Below are 25,422 nucleotides of genomic sequence, written 5' to 3' on the forward strand. Positions count from 1 at the left end.
GTTTCTGCATAAAGTTCACCGACATGCTATGCAGATGAACAGATACTGCCCCAGCTCTCCAGGGACTTGCAAGCCTGAGAGAAACTTCAGGAGAACATTCTGAGGAATTTTGGACCATCAGAATCCTTTATTTGATTTTGTCTTTACAGCTTCGTGAAGTTGCTAGAGTCCATTTTGTAGATAAGAAAACAGACCCAGAGAATTTAGAGACTCACCCATGGTCTAATAGTATCAGATCTGGTGTCAGAACACAGGACTTTTGACTCCAAGCCCTGTTCTTCCCACCAGGCAGCCCTGCTTATGGTTTCCAAGGGATGAGGAAATTTTGGTCAGGCAAAGGGAGGCTGACTGCCATCAGGAGGACTCTGATTTTGAGCAAAGTGCTTAATCTCTTGGGCTTGTTCTCTTACCTGTAGAAGGAAAATACGACTTCACTATCGGAACAGAACTGTGCGTGGGTTTTATGTATGGATGGATGAAGCAAAGCGCTGGGCATACGTCCATGGGTGAACTCACTACAACACACCGTCACAGACAGTAGGGAGCTGTGGGATATTCTTGAACAGAATGATGACAGGTTGCAAGTTGTTTAGGAAGATAAACGAGGCAGCTCTGTCTGTGCAGGGCACATCAAGGGGGCAACAGTTCAGAGGTGGCTGCTACAGTCAGGCCCCAGCTGGTAGGACATGCAGGGCCTGTTCCAGGGTGAAAAACAAAGTGCCATATTCAATAACTTGTCACTTTTGGGGAAATGATTATGCTTAGATCATACCTTTTGGGCACTGAGTTAAAAATAGCCACCAACCTATTTGCATGCTCCTCCACCAGCTGTAAGCAATTTCAGTAAAAGACCGGATGTCTGGAAATATCTGGAAGAGGCCAGGCGCTGTGGCTCATGCCTGTAATCCCAGAGCTTTGGGAGGTTGAGGTGGGAGGATCCCTTGAGTCCAGGCGTTCAAGACCTGTCTGGGCAATGTAGCAAGACTCGGTCTCTACACAAGATTAAAAAGAAAAATTAGCTGAGTATGGTGGCACACATCTGTAGTGCCAGCTACTCTGGAGGCTGAGATGGCAGGATCACTTGAGCTTAGGAGGTCAAGGCTGCAGTGAGCTATGATCATGCCACTGAACTGCATGCAGCCTGGGTGATAAGAGTGAGACTCAGTCTCAAAAAAAAGTAAAAATATCTAGAAGAAGTGTACTAGTTAAGAGAAAATGACTGTTTCCTAAAGAGTTTATCTCTCAAAGGAAGAAAACTGAATACCACAGATCAGGACAACAGATTAAGAAAATTTTAGGGTTGGGCACAGTGGCTCAAGCCTGTAATCCCAGCACTTTGGGAGTCTGAGGCAGGAGGATTGCCTTTGTCCAGGGGTTTCTGACCAGCCTGGGCAACTTGGTGAGACCTCATCTCTACAATAAATAAAAAACTAGCCGGGCATGGTAGCGCACACCTGTAGTTCCGGCTACTTGGAAGGCTGAGGCAGGAGGATCTCCTGAGCTCAGCGGGTCGACGCTGGGGTGGCTGTGAGCGTATGGTGCTACTGCACTCCAGTCTGGGCAACAGAGTGAGATTCCAACTAAAAAAAAAAAAAAAAAAAGATAATTCTAGGAGGGAGAGGAAAACATTGTCAAGAGAACTCTGGTATTCCTCTTAAGCAAAAAGTTAGACTTTCCAGCACTCAATTGTCTTAGCTTTTGAGTGTCTTCGGAGGGTTAATTTGCAAGCTGAGCTCTCCGCAGGGGTGGGAAATCTCAGCCAAGCTGAGCAGAGCAGGAAACCATGAGGCCAACGTGCATATCCTCCTGGTCCTGCCCAGCTATGCCGATTTGCATCTTCAGGAGAAAGATACTTGTTTTTCTCCTGGCATTTGCTTTAGAGAAAAAAGAGAAAATGTCCTAACAGCAAAAATATCTTCAGTGAGACTCTCCAGCACCTGTTTACTTACCTCCAGGCATCTGTTACCAGAGGAGGTGTGTGGAGGAACAGCCTCAGACGACCTGCAGTGGAAGAAGGGCAGGTCAGATAGGAGTGGCAGCAACAAAACCTGGGAAGACAAGACACCAGCGCCTTAGCTGGGGTGGTGCTGGGCATCTGTGGTGACATGCTTTGTCAGGCTTGGCCTTGGCACTCTCCAGGAAGAACTCTGAGGTTCTAAATGAGAGAGTATTAAGAGTTGGGCAGGAAGCTTGGTCCAAATGAAAGTCACTGAGCATTCTCTATGACTTCAATGCATTAGTCCTTATAAGCAAATAATAGGCTTATAAGCTAGAGTCCTCTTTATTAAGCACTCGGTTGATAGCTAGCATTCCTTGACAATAATCAAGCCACAAGGCTCTAAATAGATACTAAATATGTTGCCTTTTAACTCTGGCAAAATCAGTTACTTTGTAGTGAGTTAAAAATCTATTTTGTGCAACTAGTACAATATTTGGCATCCAAAAGCCCTCAAGATTCAAAAGCTTACTTTCCATTCACTCCATGCATTTGAGTATATGTTTTAGTCCTTCTGGTCTTGTTTCCTTATTTGTGAGACAGAAAGGCTACCTCACCAGGTGGCTGGATTTTGTGTGCCTGTGTGGGGGTGTGCTCACATATACGGCTGGGGACACGGGAGGTAGCCAGAAAGTTAGGATCTCCAAGGAAGAGGTGGCACTTCAGAAGCCATGCTGGTGGCTGGGAAGGAAAAGCTGGGACAGGGGAACAGTGTGGTCGGATAAGGAGGATGAAGAGGGAACTAGGAGGGACTGCTAATCAGTACACTTTCTTTGTGAGGTGATGGACATATTGTAAAGTTAGACAGCGGTGTCTGGTTGCACAGCTAATATACTATAGCCCATCAGTACACTCTAAAAGGGTGGATTTTATAGTACATGATTTTATAGTACATCAATTATTCTAATTTTTGTTTTTTGATTTTTGGAGTCTCACTCTCTTGCCCAGGCTGGGGCTGGTCTCGAACTCCTGGGCTTAAGCAGTCCTCTCACCTTGGCCTCCCAAAGTGCTGGGTTTTACAGGCATGAGCCACTGCGATCGGCCCCACTATTCTGTTATTTTTAAAAAGGATGCAGAAAACATGAATAAGGACCTCTAGAGAGGTAATGGGAAATGAGTTATTTCCACTCTTCGCTGCGGTAGAGAATCAAATTCTGATTTATAGATAAAAATTCTTAGGGAGGATGAGAACCTGTTTTTCTGACTTAAATTCTACAATTTTAGATTCCCATCATACCTCCTGAAGTTCCAAGTTGGTAAGAGATTCTCCATATTCTAGGAGATTGCTTACATGATGTTTTTTTAATGACATGTGATAGCTTTTCAGCACCTGTACTGTTTCATCCTGGTGAGAAATACTCAGCCACACCAAAGATTTCATAATCTCTATTCCCAAACCACAAGAGGCACAACCACTTAGATTTCTAATTTATTATTAAATTACATAACAAAGCTTCTTCTATACAGTCAGAAAATGCACATTTAGATGACAACAAAAATTAAGCACAAATACAATAAAATTGGTTCCAAGAAGCTATTTTAAAAGCAAAAAATTAGAAAGTGCATTTGGAAAGGAATAGCTTTTAAAGTCTGTATTGGCATTTTCATGAGGAAACATCTTCCATCAAAGTAGTGTAATGTGTGATTGAAATTGGTCTCCCTTCCTAAGGGCTCACAGGGTGGGGATGCAAATGCTTGGATAGTGATACAGGGACAGCGAGAAAGATATCTCAAGACCATCGCTCAGCTTTGTTTCAGCTTCTTATCCAATAAACATTCTTAAAATTCACTTGTTTCTTCCTCATTTTCTTTTGCCTATAAAACTTAAGGGTATGCAGGTTTATAAAGGAATAAACAAGATTAGTTTAGCAAGACCATGATGAAAAGTTCTGCATCATTTTGGGGACCAGGCTGAACAACCCCCAACCTAACAGGAGAATGAGACACAGTCACCGTAATTTTCTAAGCAGTATCACTTGTTCTTTAGTTACACTTGCCTCAAAATTCAGTGTAACACTAGACATGGCCATGTACCCCCAACTGCTTAATATTGCAGGTTAGAAAACTCAATTTCCAAAAATCATATCTAATCATATCCAAAAATCAAAAACGAGGTATCGGAAGACAAAAAGCTAGTTCAGTTCTTTTTTTTTTTTTGAGTTGGAGTCTCACTCCTTTGCTCAGGCAGGCGTGCAGTGGCACACATGCTCACAGCCACCCCAGCATTGACCTTCTGGGCTCCAGCGATCCTTCTGCCTCAGCCTTCCAAGTAGCCAGAACTACAGACGCGTTCTACCACACCTGGCTATTTTTATTTTATTTTATGGTAGAGGCGAGGTCTCGCCAAGTTGCCTGGGCTGGTCTCGAACCTGCGGGCTCAGGCCATTCACTAGCCTTGGTCTCCCAAAGTGCTGGGATTATAGACTGAGCCATCAAGCCCAGCCTAGTTCAGTTCTTTAAAATCATTTTCATCATGTTGAGATTGTTAATAGTGAAACATAAAATGGTGGGAATGCAAATCCCATGTGCATTCCCTATGAAATAGAGGCCAAGAGCCACTGCATCAAAAGGCTCAGTAAGTATATTTTTCTATTCAGATGTATTCACATCCAGTACGAAAGAACTTAGCGCAAGTATTATTTGGTTCCAGGTATAAAAAGTGCCCTCATGATGTCTCTTCTCATTGCTCGTCTCCAGTCTGTTTACTTCCATGCTTATCTGAATACCAGGCAGTATGGAAAAGGCAGAGCAATAGCAGAGAAGGAAAGTCCACTTCTGTATGAGAAAAATAAAAGGTGGGCAATGCAGGTTACAGGGAGTCCTTCAAGTATCATTAATAGTTAAAAAGAATGTAGAGATGGCCAGGATAAACTAAAGCACTTGGATATCTGAGTCTGAATTTGGGTAATGAATTTATTGAACATTTTTACTGAAGTCATCAGTACACATTAAAACAAAATCTCAGAAATACATCTTTGGAATTTTATGCTCTTTTGGTTGCCACAATTTTTCATATTTTTCAATGAAATGCAAAGTTCTGGGTGGTGACTGAAAAGATCCAAAAGGGAAAGATCATTATATAAGACAATGGGTGAAGGAGCGTAATTTCCCCTAAGAGGAAACACTTGGGAGAAGTAGAAAATTCCTTGTGAGACTTGGCTCTCACTGGTGTTAACAAGTAACTATCAGCCCCTGAGCCTAGCAACTGGTCCATAAAGAGGACAACAAAAAAGGGAGAAAGCCAAGATGGTTAAACAAAAAGCAGTTAAATGACATAAAACTGAAAGAGTTCAAGTCTGCTTCATGGAATCCAGACTGAGCCCCGTCCTATGAACTGTACACCTTGGCTTCCTTTCTACTTCTACCTGCAAGCACAGGAGCCATGAGATGAAGGGAAGAGCACTGTCTTAGCTATCTACATTTGGCCCTGGGGCACCTCACTGTGGGCTACTGGGAAGTTAGTCAGACCTATCTGACACCAACATCTACGCCAGCCTTTTCAACTTCCTTGGAAGAACTGGTTTATTCATTTTCATAAAGAAAATAACCAATATAATTCTGTTACTTCATATAAGCATAATCCTAGTGGAAAGGCTTGTCAGCCATCAAGAAGACAGTGTCTGCCTGGCTGTAGCAAGCCGGAGGAACCTGTACCCTAGTTCCACTCTCACACAAACAGCTTTAACAAATGCACCAAATAATCAGACCAGTAAAAAAGACTGGTAATGTAATTAAATAAATAACTTTATTTATGATACTTCAGATTTTATAAATGCCAACTATATAGCAACCAAAGTCCCATAAATTTTAACCGAGACACAACCACCAATCAAGGCCCTTTGAAAAATCAAAGATAATAAAGTGTCAGGGGAGAAGTTTTGTTCTCCCAGCAGAGAATTTAATAAATGAACTTACTTCCTTGATCCTCTAAGGTTCACATTGGGAAAACTTAACTTTCTTTTAAGGGCATCCCCAGTCAATGAACAGATCAATCAACCCATATTTAGAAAGTAAGCCCCATAGTTAAGAAAAATGTATCAAATACCCTTCACACCCATGATGTAACAAAACTTTGACACCAGAAAGAAAAATCTCTCAGTCTCTGTACCAGACCAAGTGTTAGTCTACCCATTAGTAAGTTCACCTGAATAACAGGACCTATATACCATGATGCAGTTAAGAATTACGTGCTAATTTCTTTTCACTCCCTGTGGCACAGCTTGAAGCCAATACTATAAATGTCATAGTAAATTCCAATGAAGGGCAGCCTTCTTTCTTGGTGAGGAGTAGAGATGCTGGAAGTCTTCAAACTATGTAGTAGTTCAGTAAGACAACACGAATTTACAGAAACTGAGAAATGGTTAAACCTGAAATGAATTCTGGTGGGTGATTTAAAATTCTGTCACTGTCCAGGGGTTGGTAATAGAAGATAGGTGCAGACAGAGCTAGATTCTGCCACATGCACCTTCTACAGTGAAAGCATTCTCTGGATGATTGGAAAAACTAAACAGATTTGGAATGAATAGATTTTCACAGAACACAGAATTACTGGTACATCAGGTAGTTCATAAACTTTTGCTCATAAGTTGTGGAGCACTTACAAATGGAATTATCTGGATAGTGACCCCTCAATACCTTTAACCTGTGGCTTGTTGAATAGATCTCATGGAAAATTCAGCAATCCCCTCTCTGTTGCCTGATGAAAGACAGTTGAGGGCACTGACAAACATTGGCTACTGGTTTCTTTTGTCATAGTAGAACTGAGATTTCATTTTCTTGAAGTAGAAAATATTAATCTAATGGAAGACATAAGCAAACAAAAAATCAAAACAATGGCTTCTTAAAAAAGAAAAGCTGTCATTCTTGATGTTATTCCAGCAATACAGTCAACACCAGTGTATTCACAATTAAAAAAAAAGAGTTAAAGACAAAGCTTTTTTGCAATGCTCTCTGTTTCAGACAACCTCAAAGCATGCTGAAGTTGGTCTATCAGCATCTCAAAGTATCTATGAAAAATGAAATTGTCCTTGAATACCAAAAGAGTTGAGGACACAGAGTTAAAAATCTATAGCACAGATTATCAAGGAAGGACTTGTGGTTTTTCATCATGAGTGTAAAATAAAAGGACAAGAATTATTTTTATTCACAACTCAGTCTGGTGGCTGAAAGAAAAGCAGTCTTTGGATACAGAGAAACTTGGTTTTCTGAAGAGTTCAGCTGTAATGCCTGGCTTGTCGTCAGGCTTCAACACTATCAGTGAAACACAAAAACTGCTTGTGATTGGTTTACTTATCTCCCAGGGACACAAAAGAAACTGAAAACTTTTTTTTTTTTAAACTAAAACCAGAAAAAATGTGTGTTAGAAAAGAGAGCACAGAAAAACTGTGGCTTCAGCTCAACCTGACCACATCACAAAGTCTGTCATCATCAGTCTTGAATTCATCCTGTTGGTCAGGCTAATTATTAGGAAAGTCAACTTCTCCCTCCTACATTTCCTTATTCCAGATTGGGGCATGAGAGTGGTGGTTGTCGAGTCCTTAGAGAAGTCCCATCAATGGAAAGCATATAGCAGCAGTAGGATGGTGCAGATTCCAATAACACCGCCCAGGATGAGTGAGTCTCGCCGCTTTCTAAGGTTGATCCTCTGGATCAGGCTGTTCACAGCAGGAAAACGATCTTTAGGAAATCTTTATTAAGGTCATATTGGGAAGAAGCCTCTTTAGTGAAAAGTCATAGGAATCACAAAAACAGAGATCAGCAGTGTCCAGAAACAGTAAATGATGGCAGGATATAGAGGGGAAGGAGATCACACTGAGGGAATTTCAAGCAAATGCACACACCAGGGCTGGGAATGTCCTGCTACTCAACGTCCCAAACTAATTCAAGTCTCCCAATCTTCTGTGTAGCACACAAATAAGTATGATGAAAAGAAAAAAAAAATTAATGGAGAGGGAGAAGAAGGTACTGACGGTAACAGCTCCCACATACTAAGGGAGTGCTGCCAGGCTACAGGTCAGGAGGGTCAGGACCAGAAGAGCTCTGCAGGACAGGGAGCACTGGCACTGCCAACTAGCTCTACCCCTACTCTGCTCCCCACAACTGCCTTCTTCTTTGCTCTCTTTTCCCCCCTCTTTCTCTCAGCAGACTGGGGAGTTCTGCCTGAGGGATTTAAAGGAATACTAGATCCTAATAAACCTCTTGGATTTAGGCAATTGGTGGGAACCAACTCTAGGGTCTGTATAATCAGGCACCGGTGAATTAAATTTTTAAATTCGTTTTGCAGCAGTAGGCAGAATATAGTAGGAAAGTGGGCTAAACTGCTCTAATTGTCCTATTTGGGGAGCATTAAAAAAAAAAAGAAAAATTTTATTCTAGTGGTTTTATAGCAGTCACAATGGCATTTTATTCAATATTTCAAAATATCTTCATACTCTTGTTTGTGTTTACACCAAAGTGCCCATCCTGCTTTGTATTTCTAGCAACGGTTTCTGATAATAGGTGCATTCTTTGTAATACAGGTATTCCATCAAGCTCAGGAAAACCAGCAACAAAAACCACACAGGATACTAGAGAGCTAGAATAATTTCCACTCCTTGCAAATTCTCATTGCGTTTTCCAGTAACAAAATTCATCAAGGCCTGTATTTATTTGTGTACGTATAGGTTATATATTGTAAAGATTAGAACAATGTCTTCTTCTAATCTTGAATTTCCCTCCATGTCTAGAATAGAGCTTTGCACACTGTAGTCATTAATGTGTTTTATGAATTTCTGAATTAATGAAAAACAGGATTATTTACAGAAACACTTCACAAGGTAAATATCACATACAAAGAAAATACTTAATTTTTCCTTGCTGAGTAAAAGCATAAACAAATCCACTGAGATGTAAATTTTTGGTATCAGAAACCCTGAACTGTTCAGTTTTCTTTTAGGGAACCACCCCTCTGCCTTTCTATAATAATCTAGTTCATCCATGTAGCAGGTATGGCTGACCCTATCCTCTGTCATCAGGTATACATATCAAGTCAGGATTTGCCAGGAAGAATATTCCTTCCCCTTGGACAATGACTGAGTTAGGAAAGGGCAGGGACTCAAGTTGGGACAGCCACAGTCCTCTTTAGGGTTTTTGTGACAGCTGTTAGAAAAAAACACCCTTTTTCCATAAAGATTTTTGAGCTGGTATTACAGCTATCTCTATCACCATGAGGAGAGAGCCTGCCTGGAAGAGAGGATAACAGAAAAGGTGGGATAAGAGATGGAAAAGAGAGGGAAAAAAGAAAAGAAAGGCAGATCCTATTTGTTGATGATATGATCCTATACTTCAAAAACCCAAGAGAATCTATCTGTCAAAAACCTGCTTTCATTGATAAAGGACTTTGGCAAAGTCTCGGAGTACCAAATAAATGTGCAAAAGACAGCTGCATTCTTATATACCAACAAAAAGCAGGCAGAGAACCAAATAAAAAGCACAATCTCATTCACAACAGCTACACACACACACACACACACACACACACACACACACACACACACACACACACACACTTTGGCATCTTCCTAACCAGAAAAGTGAGATCTTTACAATGAAAATTACAAAACACTGCTCAAAGAATCCAAGAAGACATAAACAAATGGAAAAATATTCCATGCTCATGGACAGGAAGGACCAACATTGTTAAGATGTTCATCCTACCAAAGACAATCTACAAATTCACCGCAATACCTATTAAATTACCAACACCATTCTTCTTGGACCTGGAAATGTCAATACAGAAGTTCACACAGAAACATAAATGACCACGAATAGCCAAAACAATCCTCAGGAAAGAAAACAAAGTGGAAGGTATCATACTTCCAGACTTTAAACTTTACTATAAGGCTACAATAATAAAAAAAGCCTGGTATTGGTATAAGAATAGGCATATGGATCAATGGAACAGGATAGAGATTCCGGAAGCAAAATCTCAATTTCTCAACCAACTCATCTTCGACAAAGCCTCCAACAACAACCACTGAGGAGAGATGAACCTGTTCAGTTAATGATATTGGGAAAACTGATTGACCACATGCAGAAGATTGAAACAGGACCCCTACCTATCATCATACACAAAAATCAGCTCTAAATGGATCATAGTCCTAAACGTAAAACCTCAAACTATAAGAATCTTAGAAAATGCAGGAGACACCCTTATGGAAATTGGAACTGGCAACCAATTCCTAATCAAACACCAAGTGTCCATGCCATAAGAGATAAGACAGACAAGTGGGACCTCAACAAACTTAAAAGCTTCTGCAAAACAAAAGAAACAATCAAGAGAGTGGGGAGACAGTCCACAGAATGGGAAAAAATATTTGCCACTGTATATCTGACAAAGGCCTTAACATCCAGGAACTACAAGGAACTCAAATGTGCCGAAAGGAAAAAAGCAAACAGCTCCATTAAAAGGTGGGCAAAAGACATTAACAGATACTTCTCAAAAGAAGATATATGGGCAGCCAACCAACACATGAAACAGTGCTCAGACTCATTAATCATCAGAGAAATGCAAATCAAAACCATACTAAGATACTTCCTACCCCAGTAAGAATGGTCATCATTAATAAAACAATAACAGATGCTGGCAAGGATGCGAAGAAGGAACGCTTCTACACCACTGGTGGGTATGCAAACTAGTGCAGCCTCTTTGGAAAACAGTGTGGCTAGAGGGTAGTGGTACGCCCACAGCCACCGCAGCCTCGACCTGCTGGGCTCTGGTGATCCTTCTGCCTCAGACTTCCAAGTAACTGGAACTACAGGTGTGAGCTATCATGCTCGGCTAATTTTTTATTTACTGTAGAGTCGAGGTCTCACCAAGTTGTCTGGGCTGGTTTTGAATCAGTGGATTGCAGACTCAGGCAATCCAGTCGCCTTGGCCTCCCAAAGTGTTCGGATTACAGGCTGAGCCACTGAGCCTGGCCCAGTGTGGCGATTTCTACAAGAACGACATTGACCTTGCATATGACCCAGCAATCCCCCTACTGGGAATAAACCTGAAGGAACTCAAATCATTCTACAAAAAAGATACCTGCACACGCATGTTTATTGCAGCACTATTCACAATAGCAAAACATGGAACCAACTGTGCTGCCCATTGAAACTGTACTGGATTAAAAAAATGTGGTACATATACACAATGGAATATTACAAAGTCATAAAGAAGGACAAGCATATGGACTTTGCAGCAACTTGGATGGATTTAGAGTCTATCATACTCAGTGATCGATCACAGAAACAAATAACAGAGTACCACATGTTCTCACTCATAAGTGGATCCTGAACATTTATTATAATACTGTAAGAAAGGGATTGGCAGTAGCAGTATACTGCTGGGGTGGGGGCAGGGGAGAGACACAACACCAATAAGGGTATCTGATCTCAAACCAGGCAAAGTGGGGATCAACGGGAGGCTCAAACTTTACCTGTATGATGACCACTTGTATACCTAACCCTGAATTGTATCCCACATCTTTAAAATAAAAAATAAAAAAAAGAAGGAAACTCCATTAAAAATTTAAAAAATAAAATGCTTGCCTTCTCAGAGTAAATAAAATGCTTCAGCATGATAGGCCTATCAGTTTCCCTAGTGGGTTTCTTGGAAGTATTAGTAATCTTAATTTAAATTGGGAAACTGAAAAATTGACAAGTAGAGATCATAACAAGTAGAGAATTTATCCCAGATTCAGCCTGTGCATAGTCTCAATACCCTATCCGCAGCTACCACTCATCCACATATGAGGCTGTCTTCTTCTGCCATAGATTTACTCTCCAAATTGGAAAAATAAAAAAGCATATACTTTGTTATATTTAGGTAAAAAGTATACACTGTGGAGTTCTAACACGGATTAAAGAGCTTTTACAAATGTAAAATACTTTTGTGAAAAATTTAAAAATTCACTAAAGAGCTACTACATGGTTCTAAACTTTCACAAAGTAGGACTACATGTTATATTCATATTATGTGATTACTGGAGGGTTCTACTGCTATCGATGATGGCAACCTGCCAAACACACATACACACACACCCCTACCTCCCCCCTCCCCCCAACATGGATTTCAAATGGTCAGAAAGGATACTGGCCAAAGTGTTCATTCTGCTATGAATTGACTTCAACATTCCTCTCTGTGAAGTCATATTTTCTTTTGTTGCCATCGCAATGCTGCAAGGGTAAGAAAGAGACAACAATTAGAGTGGCATTTAAGATTACCCTGCATGGGTCCATCATACCCTTAAAAACGAACAGAAAACTACAGTAAGCAACATCATCTTTAAAAGCACTAAGCAGGAAATAAAGAGAAACATTACTTCCTAAGCACCTTCCCATTGTTCTTTTTCTGTATGATCCCACTGCTACCCTTTGATTTTTTTTTGAGTTGGAGTCTTACTCTGTCACCCAGACTGCAGTGCAGTGGTCGCTCCCGGCCAACGCAGCCTCGAACTGCTGGGCTCCGGCGATCCTTCCGCCTCAGCCTTCCAAGGAGCTGGAACTACAGGCATGCGCTACCATGCCTTGCTAATTTTTGATTTATTGTAGAGATGAGGTCTCACCAAGTTGCCCAGGCGGGTCTCAAACCCGCGGGCTCAGGCAATTCACTCATCTCAGCCTCCCAAAGGCGTGGGATTACAGGCTGAGCCACTGAGCCTGGCCATCCTTTGATTTTTAAATACAAGGCAGTAGGCCATTTCCCATGAAGTAAGACATTATCAGACAAATCATATATTACAAAAGTTTTTTATAGTAGTTTTAAAAGAGGCCAGTTATTAAAATATTCTTAATCAGAAAAAACTATTGAGAGGGAAGTAGAAATTTATTTTAAATCATAAAAATAGAATAAGAGTAAAATATAAAATATTCATATGCAACCAGCCCTCAAATTATGAAGAGCATAATGTCCCAAAATTCTACCTGAGAACCAACCAGGCAGATTTTGGGATATGCACACAACAGGATGCTGGGTTTCCAAGCTACCTGACAAAGGTCACAGATTCATTACGCATGACCGAGAGAAGGGAAAAGTCACTCTGTAGAATAAAGTCTTTTTCATGTGATTACTTTGATGTCCTGCTGAAAAGAATCTGAGTTGCCGGGCTCGGTGGCTCAGCCAGTAATCCCGCGCCTTTGGGAGGCTGAGGTGAGTGGATTGCCTGAGCTCGCGGGTTCGAGACACGCCTGGGCAGCGAGACCTCATCTCTACAATAAATAAAAAAATCAGCTGGGCGTGGTAGCGCATGCCTGTAATTCCGGCTACTTGGAAGGCTGAGGCGGAAGGATCGCCGGGGCCCAGCAGATCGAGGTTGCGGTGGCCGGGAGTGGCCACTGCACTCCAGTTTGGGCGACAGAGTGAGACTCCAACTCAAAAAAAAAAAAAGAATCTGAGTTAATATCTCTTTGCTATTACTTCAGATTATTCATTTTCCTGTCTTATCTCTCTGGACATTAGAGTCCTAGAGGGCAGGGTCAGTAACCACTTTGATATGTAACACACAGGGGAGTGCTCTAGATATTGACATTACAAAAAGCAATAGAAAATGGAATGCTGTTGAGCTATTCTGAAAATATCTAAAACATTAAAAAAAAAAAGCAATAGACATTGAGATTCTGGGAAGATGGTGGTCAGTGTACAAATTCTTGACTTCATCTTTGGCCCATCTTCCTGTTTGAAGTCACACAAGAGCAGACATACTGGGGAGGGTCCACCTGAGGCCCTAATTTCCCTTGAGATCTCTAGGGAAAAAAGCCAGGTGAAGGGCTACACTCTCTCAAGAAAGGAGAGAAGCAGGGAAATCATGGTAGGGAAGCCTTGATTATTCTTCAAGCTTGGGGCAAAGATTCAGATTTCATGGCTTCCTGAGGAACTCAGGAAGTGGAAGACTATGGATCTGCATGTGTAAGGGCTGCAGCAAAGAACTGACCTGCTCCCAGTCCCTACATCTGGGAATGGACTGCTACCAATAGCCAGAGATTTACAAGCAGAGTGCTTAGAGTCTTGCAGCTGATGTGATGCCCAGCCTCTATAGGGAAAAGTTGCTGGAACATCCATCACACATGGTATGCCACTGCTGAAGAGTCTCTACTAGCTGGATTCATCTGGGAGCTGAGTGAACACATTTTTGGACAGGAAAGACCCCAGAGAATAAGCCACCATGCGTCTTAGGGGAAATGCAAGAGGGAGTGTGCGAAGCAAATGACAAACTAATCAAAACTTTAATTTCAAGATTTGAGAAAGCTAAAAAGAAACAAAAGTGTGTAAGGTTGAACATCCTTAATATGAAAACTGGAAATCCTAAACACTTCTGGTCCCAAGCATTTTGGATTAGAGACATTCAATCTGTGAAAGGGTGTCTATTGAAGCATTTTTAAATAAACAACAACAAACACACACATACGAACCCCCCAAAACTAGAAACAACATTTGATTGGTATAATAGATTTGGTATAACCATATTATGCAATAGTAATTGGTTATTAAAAGCAATGATTTAGTTTTATTTCTATTAACCTGAGGGGATATTGATGATGTATTGAGTGATTAACAAGTCACAACATATGTAGAGTATGAATTCTCTTATATTTTCAGAAACAAACATCTTTGTGTATGTTTCTATGACAGTGAGAAAGGTATTAGAAAGATACACAACTGCCAGTTAATATAAGTTAGTTCTGGGGATAAGAATGAAGGGGAACTACCAGGGAATTAACTTTTTCTTTACACATTTTAGAATTATTTAAGTAGCTGCAGTAGGAATATTGTACTTTTACAATATACAAATGTCTAATGAAGACAATTTAAAAAATTTCACTTGAGTAAGAAATGTTAATAACATTAGTAATTCCATACATACAACAAATTCACATGGGCACTAGGATTTGGATCACTTTCATCTGAAGTCAGCCAGTTACTGCTGCAAATTTAGAAAATGACAAATCCAGGCCGAGTGCGGTGGCTCAAGCCTGTAATCCCAACACTTTGGGAGGCCAAGGCGAGAGGACTGCCTGATCCCAGGGGTTCGAGACCAGCCTGGGCAACTTGGCGAGACCTCATCTCTACAGTAAATCAAAAAAATTAGCTGAGCATGGTGGTGCATGTCTGTAGTTCCAGCTACTTGAAAGACTGAGACAGAAGGATCACTTGAGCCCAGCAGGTTGAGGATACGGTAGTCTTGAATGTGCCATGTGCTCCAGCCTGGGTGACAGAGTGAGATTCAAACTCAAAAAAAAAAAAAAAAAGAAAATGACAAGTCCTAGGAAACTGAACCCTCTTCTTGGGATCCCGATATTCTCAGGTGTTTCAATGCTGACAACCTAATCTTCCCAATACTTTTAGGCCTATTATAGAAACATACCTGTTCATGTGGAAATACTATTGTCTGACATTTTTGGTGCTCACTCTAGTTCCACCTTTTAGTAAGTTGGCAAGAAATTTGGATAAAATGTGAAAATGACATTTTGGAATAAATTTAAATGGGTAAAACCAACCCAAACAAACACACTAGCAGCTCCAAATTTTCTACTGTTATTTACCTCAGTGCCACTCTAAGTCAAGTAATAATTAGTGAAAGTTTTCCCCACATACTGGGGAAAAAGCTCAAGAATTGAAGGGACCAGGTATTTCTGAAGGCAGACTTGTAGAATAGGATTAAAAATAGAGATTTGGCCAGGTGCGGTGGCTCAAGCTTGTAATCCCAGCACTTTGGGAGGCCAAGGTGAGAGGACTGCCTGAGCCCATGGTGAAGACCAGCCTGGGCAACATGGTGAGACCTCATCTCTAGAAAAAAATTTTAAAAAATAGCTGGGCATGGTAGTGGGCGCCTATATTTCTGGCTACTTGGAAGGTTGAGGCGGAAGGATCACCAGAGCCCAGCAGGTTGATGCTGGGGTGGCTGTGAGTGTGCCACTGCATTCTAGCCTGGGCGACAGAGTGAGACTCCTACTAAAAAAAAAAAAAAAAATAGGGATTGATGGAAATTTGTACAAGGAGTTGCCAGACCTCTAACTTGCCTTTCTTAATCCATGCAGCCAAGTAACTGCCCCTAGTCCAATAGAAGACCTAGCCCAGAAAAAGAGACCTAGGGATCTGACAATGTGAAATCCCCAATGGAACAGTCAGTTTTCTACCTGATTATGTACTTGTGAGTCCTGCCACTCAGCAAGTCCCACTACCTGTGTGCACAGAATGAGTTTCCAAAGGTTGGATTTTGGAACCACATTCCTAAGTATGAAGAAACAGTCAATAATCACCAGACATTTGAGGAGGACCTCTAACATAAAAGGCAGAGATTCAAACCAACCAACCAGCAAACAGAAAAGAGTCTGAGGAAGCAGAGGCCATAAAGAACGCTCAATAAACTAAAAAATAAAATTACATTTAATGTCTTCAGAGAGAAAAGATTATCACATTCATAAAACACACATATATAAGCATGTAGGTATGTCTCTGTCCCTCAGGAAAGAGCTCATGTAAGTAAAAAAAACAAAAAAGAGAGTAGAAGTAAAAATGTAACAGGTGAATTGGAAGGATAAATTGAGTAAATCTCCTAGAAAGTTGAACACAAAGATGGAAAAGGAAAAAAATGGAAAACAGAAAAGGCAAGAAAGGATCAATTCAGAAGGCTCAACATTCAATATTTTTAGATTTTTAAAAATAAACAGAAAAATGAGGGAAGAAAGTGATAAATGACATAAGAAAATTTCCCAGAACGAAGTTTAATTTCCAGAGGTTCCAGATAATAAGAGCCCACCCAATGCCCTGTGCAATGGATTGAAAAAGATACATGCTAGGCAACCTTTCCGGTTCCCTCTCGTTCTGGGAGCTTTTCTGTCCTCTCAATAAATTCTACTTAAAAAAAAAAATGCATGCTGAGCTCATCATAGTGAAATTGAAATAAAAAAAAAAAAAATCAAAAAAGGGATGATCCTAAAGGTTTTCAAAGGAAAAAAGTATATCATTTACAAAGTATCAGAAATTTTAATTGAGATAATAGATTTTAAATGGCATTGGACTTTAAAGTAATACTGAAAACAATGCCTTCAGAAATTTCCAAATTATTTCCAACCTAGAATTCTATATCTTAGCTAAACAATCAATCAAGAATATGGGAAGAAAAAAAGACTTTTTCTAGATGTGGACAGCTCAAAATATTTATCTCCTATTCTTTCTCAGAAGTTACTAAAGAACTTGGTGCAGCATAATGAGGGAATAAAATAGGAAAGTGTAAGACATAAATCCCAACAACCAGGTAATCCAATAAAGAAGATTATTTTAGGATAATGGAGAAAGGACATTGCAGGATCAGAACAGTGTGGCAGGAATAGAGAACAGTCAAGACTGGAGCAGAAGGATGGAGTAAGATCAACTGTAAAATGCACTGGATTTTAGATCCCCAAACCAGGAGCATAAGAACTAACAACTTTCTTTGTGTCATTTAATTATAATTTTTCAGCTTAAGTGAATGTCTATGACAGAATATAACACATTTAAAATGTGGTTGACTTTTTACAAGGTATTTAAAATTAGGTATTATGGTCCTTTTATAAAGTAACAGAATTTTTTTTTTTTTTTTGAGTTGGAGTCTCACTCTGTCACCCAGACTGGAGTACAGTGGCCGCTCCCGGCCACCGCAGCCTCGCCTGCTGGGCTCCGGTAATCCTTCCACTTCAACCTTCCAAGTAGCTGGAACTACAGGCGCGCACTACCATGCCCGACTAATTTTTTTATTTATTGTAGAGATGAGGTCTTGCCAAGTTGCCCAGGTGGGTCACGAACCCGCGGGCTCAGGCAATCCACTCACCTTGGCCTCCCAAAAGCGCTGGGATTACAGGCTGAGTCACCTAGCCCGGCAAAGTAACAGAATTTATGGCCAGGCGCATTGGCTCATGTTTGTAATTCCAGTAGCTTGGAGGCCAAGGCAGGAGAATTCCTTGAGTCCAGGAGCTTGAGATCAGCCTAGGCAACATAGCAAGACCTCGTCGCTACACAAAAAATAAAAAATTATCCTGGCATGGTGGTGTGCGCCTATAGTCCCAGCTACTTAGAAGGCTGAGGTGGAAGGATCACCTGAGCCCAGGAGGTTGAGGCTGTGGTGAGCTGTGACTGTGCCACTGCACTCCAGCCTGGGTGACAGAGTGAGACCCTAAAAAAAAAAAAAAAAGTAACAATTCAAATCTAGGCTGAGCAAATTGAGGCCAATCTTTGAACCATACTTGTATATGCCTCTTTTTTCAACTGGGACTATCATCATCTCCTATATATTTTGACTCACAAGTGAAATGAAAAAATAATTTCTGCAAAGCACTTTGTATTCCTTGGAGAATGGACATTATCCTCATACATTATGTTGATTTCCAGTACCACATAAAGTATATCTAGATATATTTTCCCATCTCAATCTATGATTTAGAGTCAAGTTGAGTGAAATCTAGGCTGTTATTTCAAGAGTCAAATGCTCAGAGGCAAATTATAAGCTCCAAATAATATCTAATGCTTTTAAAATGATAAATCATTGATGTGCTTACTGGAACTTCAACTTTCTTACCTGTTTTGTGAATTAAACTCAGTCACATTTTTTCAACAACAAATAATACTAGTTATACATTTAAAGCTTAGGAATAAGTTTATAAATATCAAAAATATTAGTTCTTTTCAATAAATTGATGTCAGGGTCTATATTCAGTCATGCATATATTTCACAAATGTATCTTCAAAACAAAAAGGTAAATTTTATATACAGAATATGCAATTATCATTTGACACTTAAATGTTATAGTATACATAAGAAATCATAACTAGCTTTGTATTAGTGAAATTTCATATGTGATACTTATTATTTTTTCATTATTTTGAAATAAAGGGAAATATTAAAATAAAGGATCTTCTAATAATATCTTATTTGTTTATTTATTTGGAGATGAGGTCTGGGCTGGAGTGCAGTGGCACAATCATAGGTGCAGCCTCCAACTCCTAGGCTCAAGTGATCCTCCCACCTCAGTCTCCTGGTTAGCTGGGAATACAGAAATGTGCCGTCATGTCTAGCTAATTTTTAAAGTTTTTTTTGTAGCGATTGGGTCTTGCTATGTTGCCCAGGATGGTTTCAAACTTCTGGGGTCAAGCAATCCTCCCACCTCGGCCTCCCAAAGTGCTGGGATTACAGGCATGAGTCACTTACTACATCTAGTCTAACATGTTTTTAAACTAGCAATATACTGTAATAAAGGCAATAATTCAATGGTTCCCAAATGTTCTCCTATCCTACGAGGTACCTCAAAATTTCATACTCATATCACTAGCTCTATCAGCTCTGAACTGAAAACTAAGTAGGGAAGCCTGGTCCTAGAAGGCCAGATAGAAAAAGGGGCAATAAAGGGAAGGAAAAGAAAAGAAAAAAGATTATAGGGAAACTTAAAATTTCTGGCAAAACGTGATCAGACTTCTCAAGCTGATGAAAAGGGAGGGGTTACGAGGGAGATACTGCAGTCAACAATTAGGTAATTCGGGCCGGGCACGGTGGCTCACACCTGTAATCCCAGCACTTTGGGAGGCAGAGGTGAGAGGGTTGCTAAGCCCAGGGGATCAAGACCAGCCTGGGCAACATAACATGGTGAGATCTCGTCACTACAATAAATCAAAAAAGTAGTTGGGTGTGGTAGTGCACGCCTGTGGTTCCAGCTACTTGGAAAGCAGAGGCAGAAGGATCGCCTGAGCCCAGCAGGTAGAGGCTGCGATGGCCGTGAGCAGCTGGGTGACAGAATGAGACTCTTACTCAAAAAAAAAAAAAGGGTAATACGGCAAAAATTTTGTTCAGATGGAAGATACAGTGCATACAATCTAAACAAAAAAATCAAGGCATGATAATGGCATATTATTATGAAACATTACAATATATTAAAATTACTATTAAATAATTATGGGAACATATTATAATTCATTGAATAAAAGAATTCATATCAATATAAACAAATATTTAGGAAATGAATGTTGAAATACTTAGGAATAAAGAGGCATCATGTCTGCAACTTATTTTTAAGTAGTTCAGAAAAGAAACTATGAAAAAGCAAATGTGGCAAAATATTAACCCCTTTGTGGAAGCTAAATGGTATATGGGACTTTTTTGTACTACTGAAATTTTTTGAAATCTGAAAGGATATTAAAATAAAAAGTTTAAAGAAAGAAAAGGATTGGTATTAATAATACAGCTACCATTTCCAGATTACCTAGTATCAGCTAGGCACTGTACTAGGCATTTTTTTCACATTATCTTTTTTTGGTCCATAGAGATGGTCTATGTTGCCCAGGCTGGTCTTGAACTCCGAATCTTAAGTGATCCTCCTGCCTCAGCTTCCCAAGAGCTGGGATTACAGGCGGAAGCCATCATGCCCAATCCTCACATTATCTTTAATCTTCACAACAATCTTGCAGGATAGGTATTACCATCAATCCCATGTTTTTAAACAGATAAGAAAACAAAGGCTCCAAGAAGTTAAAGGGAACAGAGACCTAATAAGTAGCACAGCCAGATTTCAAACCATATCAGACCCCAAAGCTTGTATTCTTTTTACCATGTGGTAAATATAATAGTAGTTTAGATGGAGCTCTGTTTCTAGGGTTAGATTCAGGTTTGAGGATTTGAATACTCAATATCATTTATTAGTTATGTGACCATAAGCAAATTACCTAATTTCTTTTGGTTTTGGAGATAATACCTCATGGGTTATTGAGAAAGTTAAATAAAATAAAACATGCAAAACACTAAGGTCCGTGCTAAGGATGCGTGTTGTTTCCAAGTACTTCATTCTGCCTTTCCCAAAAAACAATGCTTTATATATTGCTAAATTCTAAAAACAACGCTTTATATATTGCTAAATTCTAAAGGAGACTATACCTTGTTAATTTACTTTTTGCTGTCAAAATAAATGTTTAAAAGTTCACCAAACCTAGAAAACTAAACAGTTCAAACCAAGAAATAAATGTTCCTTAATTTAAGCAAGGAATGAGTTCAATGTTATTATAGATAATGTTAAGTATTACTGCAGTAGATTTTCTATAGCTCTTGTCTACATAAATGGTATAAAAATGACATTTATCAAATCACACAAGATTGTTTTCCATTAATAACTGAGTTTAAAAAGACTGAGGCTGAATTAACTAGAAAAATTAGCGTAAGTAAAATAGCCTGATTTCTGTAACTCTGGAAATAACTATTTTGAGTTTTAAACATCTCTTACAAGGGAAGGACATAATAAAAATACATTACCATTTAGTAAAAATTCCATCTTCTTAAAAGAGGATGAATTGACCTTAGTTATAGGGTTAACCTGATATGTTCATTAAATTTATGTGCAAACAAACAAAACCCAGCAAAGCGAAACAAAAAATTATTCCTACCTTATTGTCTCTTCTATCAGACGATCTGAGCTGCAAATAAAAAGAAAGTTCAAATTCTGGAATTATTAAATGCACATTTAGAACTTGTACTTAATTCTTGTACACTTATAAGCTTTACAGTCATTTACATATAACTAGATTTTTGAAAGCATCTGGAGAAAATTCTGGACTCTGAAACAAATTTATCTACATAGAATATATGAAATTTTGTTACTTCTGTTAGCTTAAATCTATTTTTTCCACAGCAGAGATACTTGATGACTAGTCAGAACAGTTTTAATGATAGCATAAAGAAATGAAACTTCCCCTTTAATCTAGATAGCTCCAAGTTGTCACCGCCATCTATTCAGAACTTAAGAATTACAACCAACTTGCTGAGACAGGATAGGCATATATAATTCTGATGCCTCTAAGTAGTAATTATTTATACCTTAAAGTTCCTTCTTTTCTGGGAGGCTTTTTTTTTTTAAAGAAACTAATGCAAATCTCGGATTCCTAAACTTTAGAATTCAAGGTATACCAAATGCACCTTGATCTGTAAACTGTTTGCCTTTATGCATCACATATTGGGAATAAAAGAGGCAAACAAACAAAGTCATTTTAGGGAAAAATGTATAGATGAAGTTTGGTAAAGGGCTAGCCATACAGCAGAAGTAGGAAAACAAACTTCAAGATATCTGTATCCCTTTGGCACTGTGTGAGGTATACAGTAGACATTCTTTCCTACAGAATCTCTAAATTCACTCTATAAAATAATGAGTTGCAGTTTCATTATGAAGTAGCAGACTAAGAGATCTAAGTTAATGAATGAATTAGGGAATAAAGACAAGGTTCAAAAATGTTATAAATACCTTACATAAATCCTGTGATAAACATTTCAAGAATTACAAAGATGGTGGTAAAAATCCTGGCTGTTTACGTGCTGGATCTATCATTTATTAGCTACCAACATTAGGCAAGTTTCTCTGTGTCCTAGTTTTCACATCTGTAAACTGGCAATGATGATAAAACCTATGTGTTCAGAGAATTAAGGGGTTTATATATATATACACAGTGATAGATCAGTGCCTGGCACATAGCAGGCACTGTTTTTTGCTATTATTACAGTAGTTTCTCAGTAACTACTGACTGATTCTGAGTCTATATATAAAATTGATATAAATTTTCAGATAAATCCACTATTCTATTGATTATTTAGTATGCAATTATTCTTTGAACAAATGTGCATAGAATTACTCCTGAAGAGCTTTAAGTCAGATAGGGCCTATAAATGTACGGCACTATTCTTGGCAGATCTTACAATGCAGATAGAGAAGACACATGCCAACAGGCGTCTTAGTAAAGTGGTCAAAAGGTCACAAAAGAGGGAGTGGTTAACTAGGGTTAACATCTTCTTGTTCAACACAATGATTTGGTTGACTGTCCTTATTAGGGTCACTTAGCACATTAAAGGGCATAAAAATAAGATATTTCAAAAACTAGGCAGCATAACATGAAAATAAACAATTCTATTGCCAAACTTAACAAACAAGTTTTGTGTTAACAGCCTTAATGAAGATAAAATAAATAAAAGAAATGATTAAATTAATTCTCAAAGCGCAATCTATTAATTTGCTAATTTTGTTAAGAATAAGGATAGCTAATACTTACAGTGAGTTTATTATGAGCCATGTCTTGCCCTATATGCTTTACTTGTTTTAACTTCACCCTCACAATTCTATGAGATTGATTCTACCATTCTCTTCATTTACAAAAAACATAATTAAGAGATTTCTCTGTAGCATGTGATGCTGTTTGATAACATTTTACCCACAGTAGAACTTCTTTCAAAACTGGAATCAACCCTCTCAAACCCTGCAGCTTCTTTATCAACCAAGTTCATGTGATATTCTAAATCCTTCTCATTTTGACAATGTTCATATAGCATCCTCACCAGGAAGGTTCCACCTCAAGAAACCACTATTTTTGCTCATCCATGAGATGCAACTCTTCATCTGTAAAAGTTGGATCATGAGATCGCAGCAGTTCAGTCACATCTTCAGTCTATACTTCTAATTCTCTTGCTATTTCTACCACATCTGCAACTGCTTTCTACTGAAGTCTTGAACCCTTCAAAGCCATCATTGAGGGGTGAAATCAACTTCTTCCAAACTCCTGTTAATGTTAATATTTTGACCTCCACAAATGTTCTTAATGGAATCTAGAAGGTTTTCAATTTACTTTGCTCAGATCCATCAGATGAATCACTATCGATGGCACTTTAGATTTATAAAATCCATTTCTTAAATAAAAAGACTTGAAAGTTTTAGTGACTCCTTGACCCATGGACTGCAGAATGGGTGCTGTGTTAGCAGGCATGAAAACAATATTCACTTCCTTATACATCTCCATCAGAGCTCTTGGGTGACCAAGTACATTGTCAGAAAATAGTAATATTTTAAATCTTTTTTTCTGAGCAGCAGGTCTCTGCAGTGGGCTTAAAATATTAAGCAAACCATGCTGTAAGCAGATGTACTGTCACCCAGGTTTTATTCTTCCACCATTACTATGGCACAGAAAGAACAAACTGAACATAATTCTTTAAATTTTTGTAGAGACAGGGTCTCACTGTGTGGCCGAGGCTGGTCTCGGACTCCTGGTCTCAAGTAAGCCTCTCACCTTGGCCTCCCAAAGTACTAGGATTACAGGCGTGAACCTGTGTTCCCATCCTAAGAAAACTAAAATTATTATCCCAAATATCCTACCCAACAGAGGAAGGGGTTTTTCCTCTCTAATGTTAAGTTCTCTTAAACATTAGTCACTTTCTTTTATTAAAAGTTTTAAGATATACTCTAAGGCACATTTCAAAATACAACATATATGAATACCCAGGATTCATGATCAGAATGGATCTTCATTTTATAGGAAGATGCTGACATCAGCTTAACCATGCATTTGGCACATCAGAGAGTTACAGAAAGCCACACACAGGTATTTCACATACATTCCCCACCGTGCAGCGGCATAACAAACAAACAAACAATCAAACAACAGTGATTTAAAACTTCTTTTCAAGTTGCCAGAAGTCTCCAAGTCCTTATTCATTTGGCTAGGACCAAATAAACGGAATAAAAGCCATTCACTAAAAAAGAATCCTGGACAGTGTGCACAGAAGTCAACAACAGGGTGTCTCTATAAAGATGGTATACTCTAGTAAATATTGAATCTAAAATTATTTCCTTTTGGGGTAAAATATATAATTAAGTAGAATGATCTTTCTTAAACAAGTACTTGATAACAGCCTAGAGGCATTCTATAAAGTCATCTAGAACCTGTAATTAAGCAACAAATTTCTGCTTCTCTCAAGACCAATTTAACTAGCTGAAAACAATGAGCTAATTTCATCACCAATTATTGTACCCACGAATGACTAAAGCCACATTTAAATAATAATTCTCTTTTAAAAAACAATTTATGGGCAATCCTCTCAGATCCCCTCCCACTGTGGGAGCTTTTCTGTCCTCTTAATAAATCCTGCTTTCAAAAAACAAAACAAAACAACAAACACTGCAACTGGCACAAATTTCAAGAGTAAAAATGTGATTTCAAGCATATATTTTAAAGTAATTTAAACCAACAAAATGTAAGAAATTGGCAAAAATCACTTAGATAATACCTAATTAAAATCCTTTCAAAAGATAGGTAAATAAGCAAATAATAAACAAGTGAGTAAGAAGTAAATAAGAAAATAAGCAAACAAGCACATAATAAATAAAATTTAAGAACTGATCCCTTTGTAAGCCATGATAATTGATGAGGTTGTCATCAAAAATTAGGTCATTAATATCAAGCATTGTGATGATACAGTCTTTTACTTAAAGTTAACAAGAGAGACCCTTAAGGTCTAAGTCTTATTTATTTCTACCTGCTGGGCTCAGGCGATCCTTCTGCCTCAGCCTTCCAAGTTTAAAAAAAAAAGTCTAAGTCTTATTTATTTCTATATAACTATCTCTTAAAATATGTTAAC

At 38.8% G+C, this 25,422-nt stretch overlaps 1 protein-coding gene across 3 annotated transcripts in view; it reads right to left on the reverse strand.

The window, feature by feature from the left end:
• Positions 1 to 7,331: 7,331 nt before the first annotated feature.
• GOSR1 (golgi SNAP receptor complex member 1) overlaps positions 7,332 to 25,422 on the reverse strand; it is a 46,137-nt gene continuing 28,046 nt past the window's right edge. For all 3 annotated transcript variants that reach the window (XM_008056053.2, XM_008056051.2, XM_008056052.1), the window contains exons 7-9: positions 21,417 to 21,446; positions 12,114 to 12,196; positions 7,332 to 7,672 (exon numbers count right to left, since the gene is read on the reverse strand). In XM_008056053.2, the coding sequence (XP_008054244.1) occupies positions 7,548 to 7,672; positions 12,114 to 12,196; positions 21,417 to 21,446 (238 nt within the window). In that variant the 3' untranslated portion in view covers positions 7,332 to 7,547. The remainder of the gene's footprint in view (positions 7,673 to 12,113; positions 12,197 to 21,416; positions 21,447 to 25,422) is intronic.

The sequence above is a fragment of the Carlito syrichta genome, unplaced genomic scaffold (assembly GCF_000164805.1).
Source record: "Carlito syrichta isolate Samal-C Ts95f unplaced genomic scaffold, Tarsius_syrichta-2.0.1 Scaffold302085, whole genome shotgun sequence".
Classification (NCBI taxonomy): domain Eukaryota; kingdom Metazoa; phylum Chordata; class Mammalia; order Primates; family Tarsiidae; genus Carlito; species Carlito syrichta.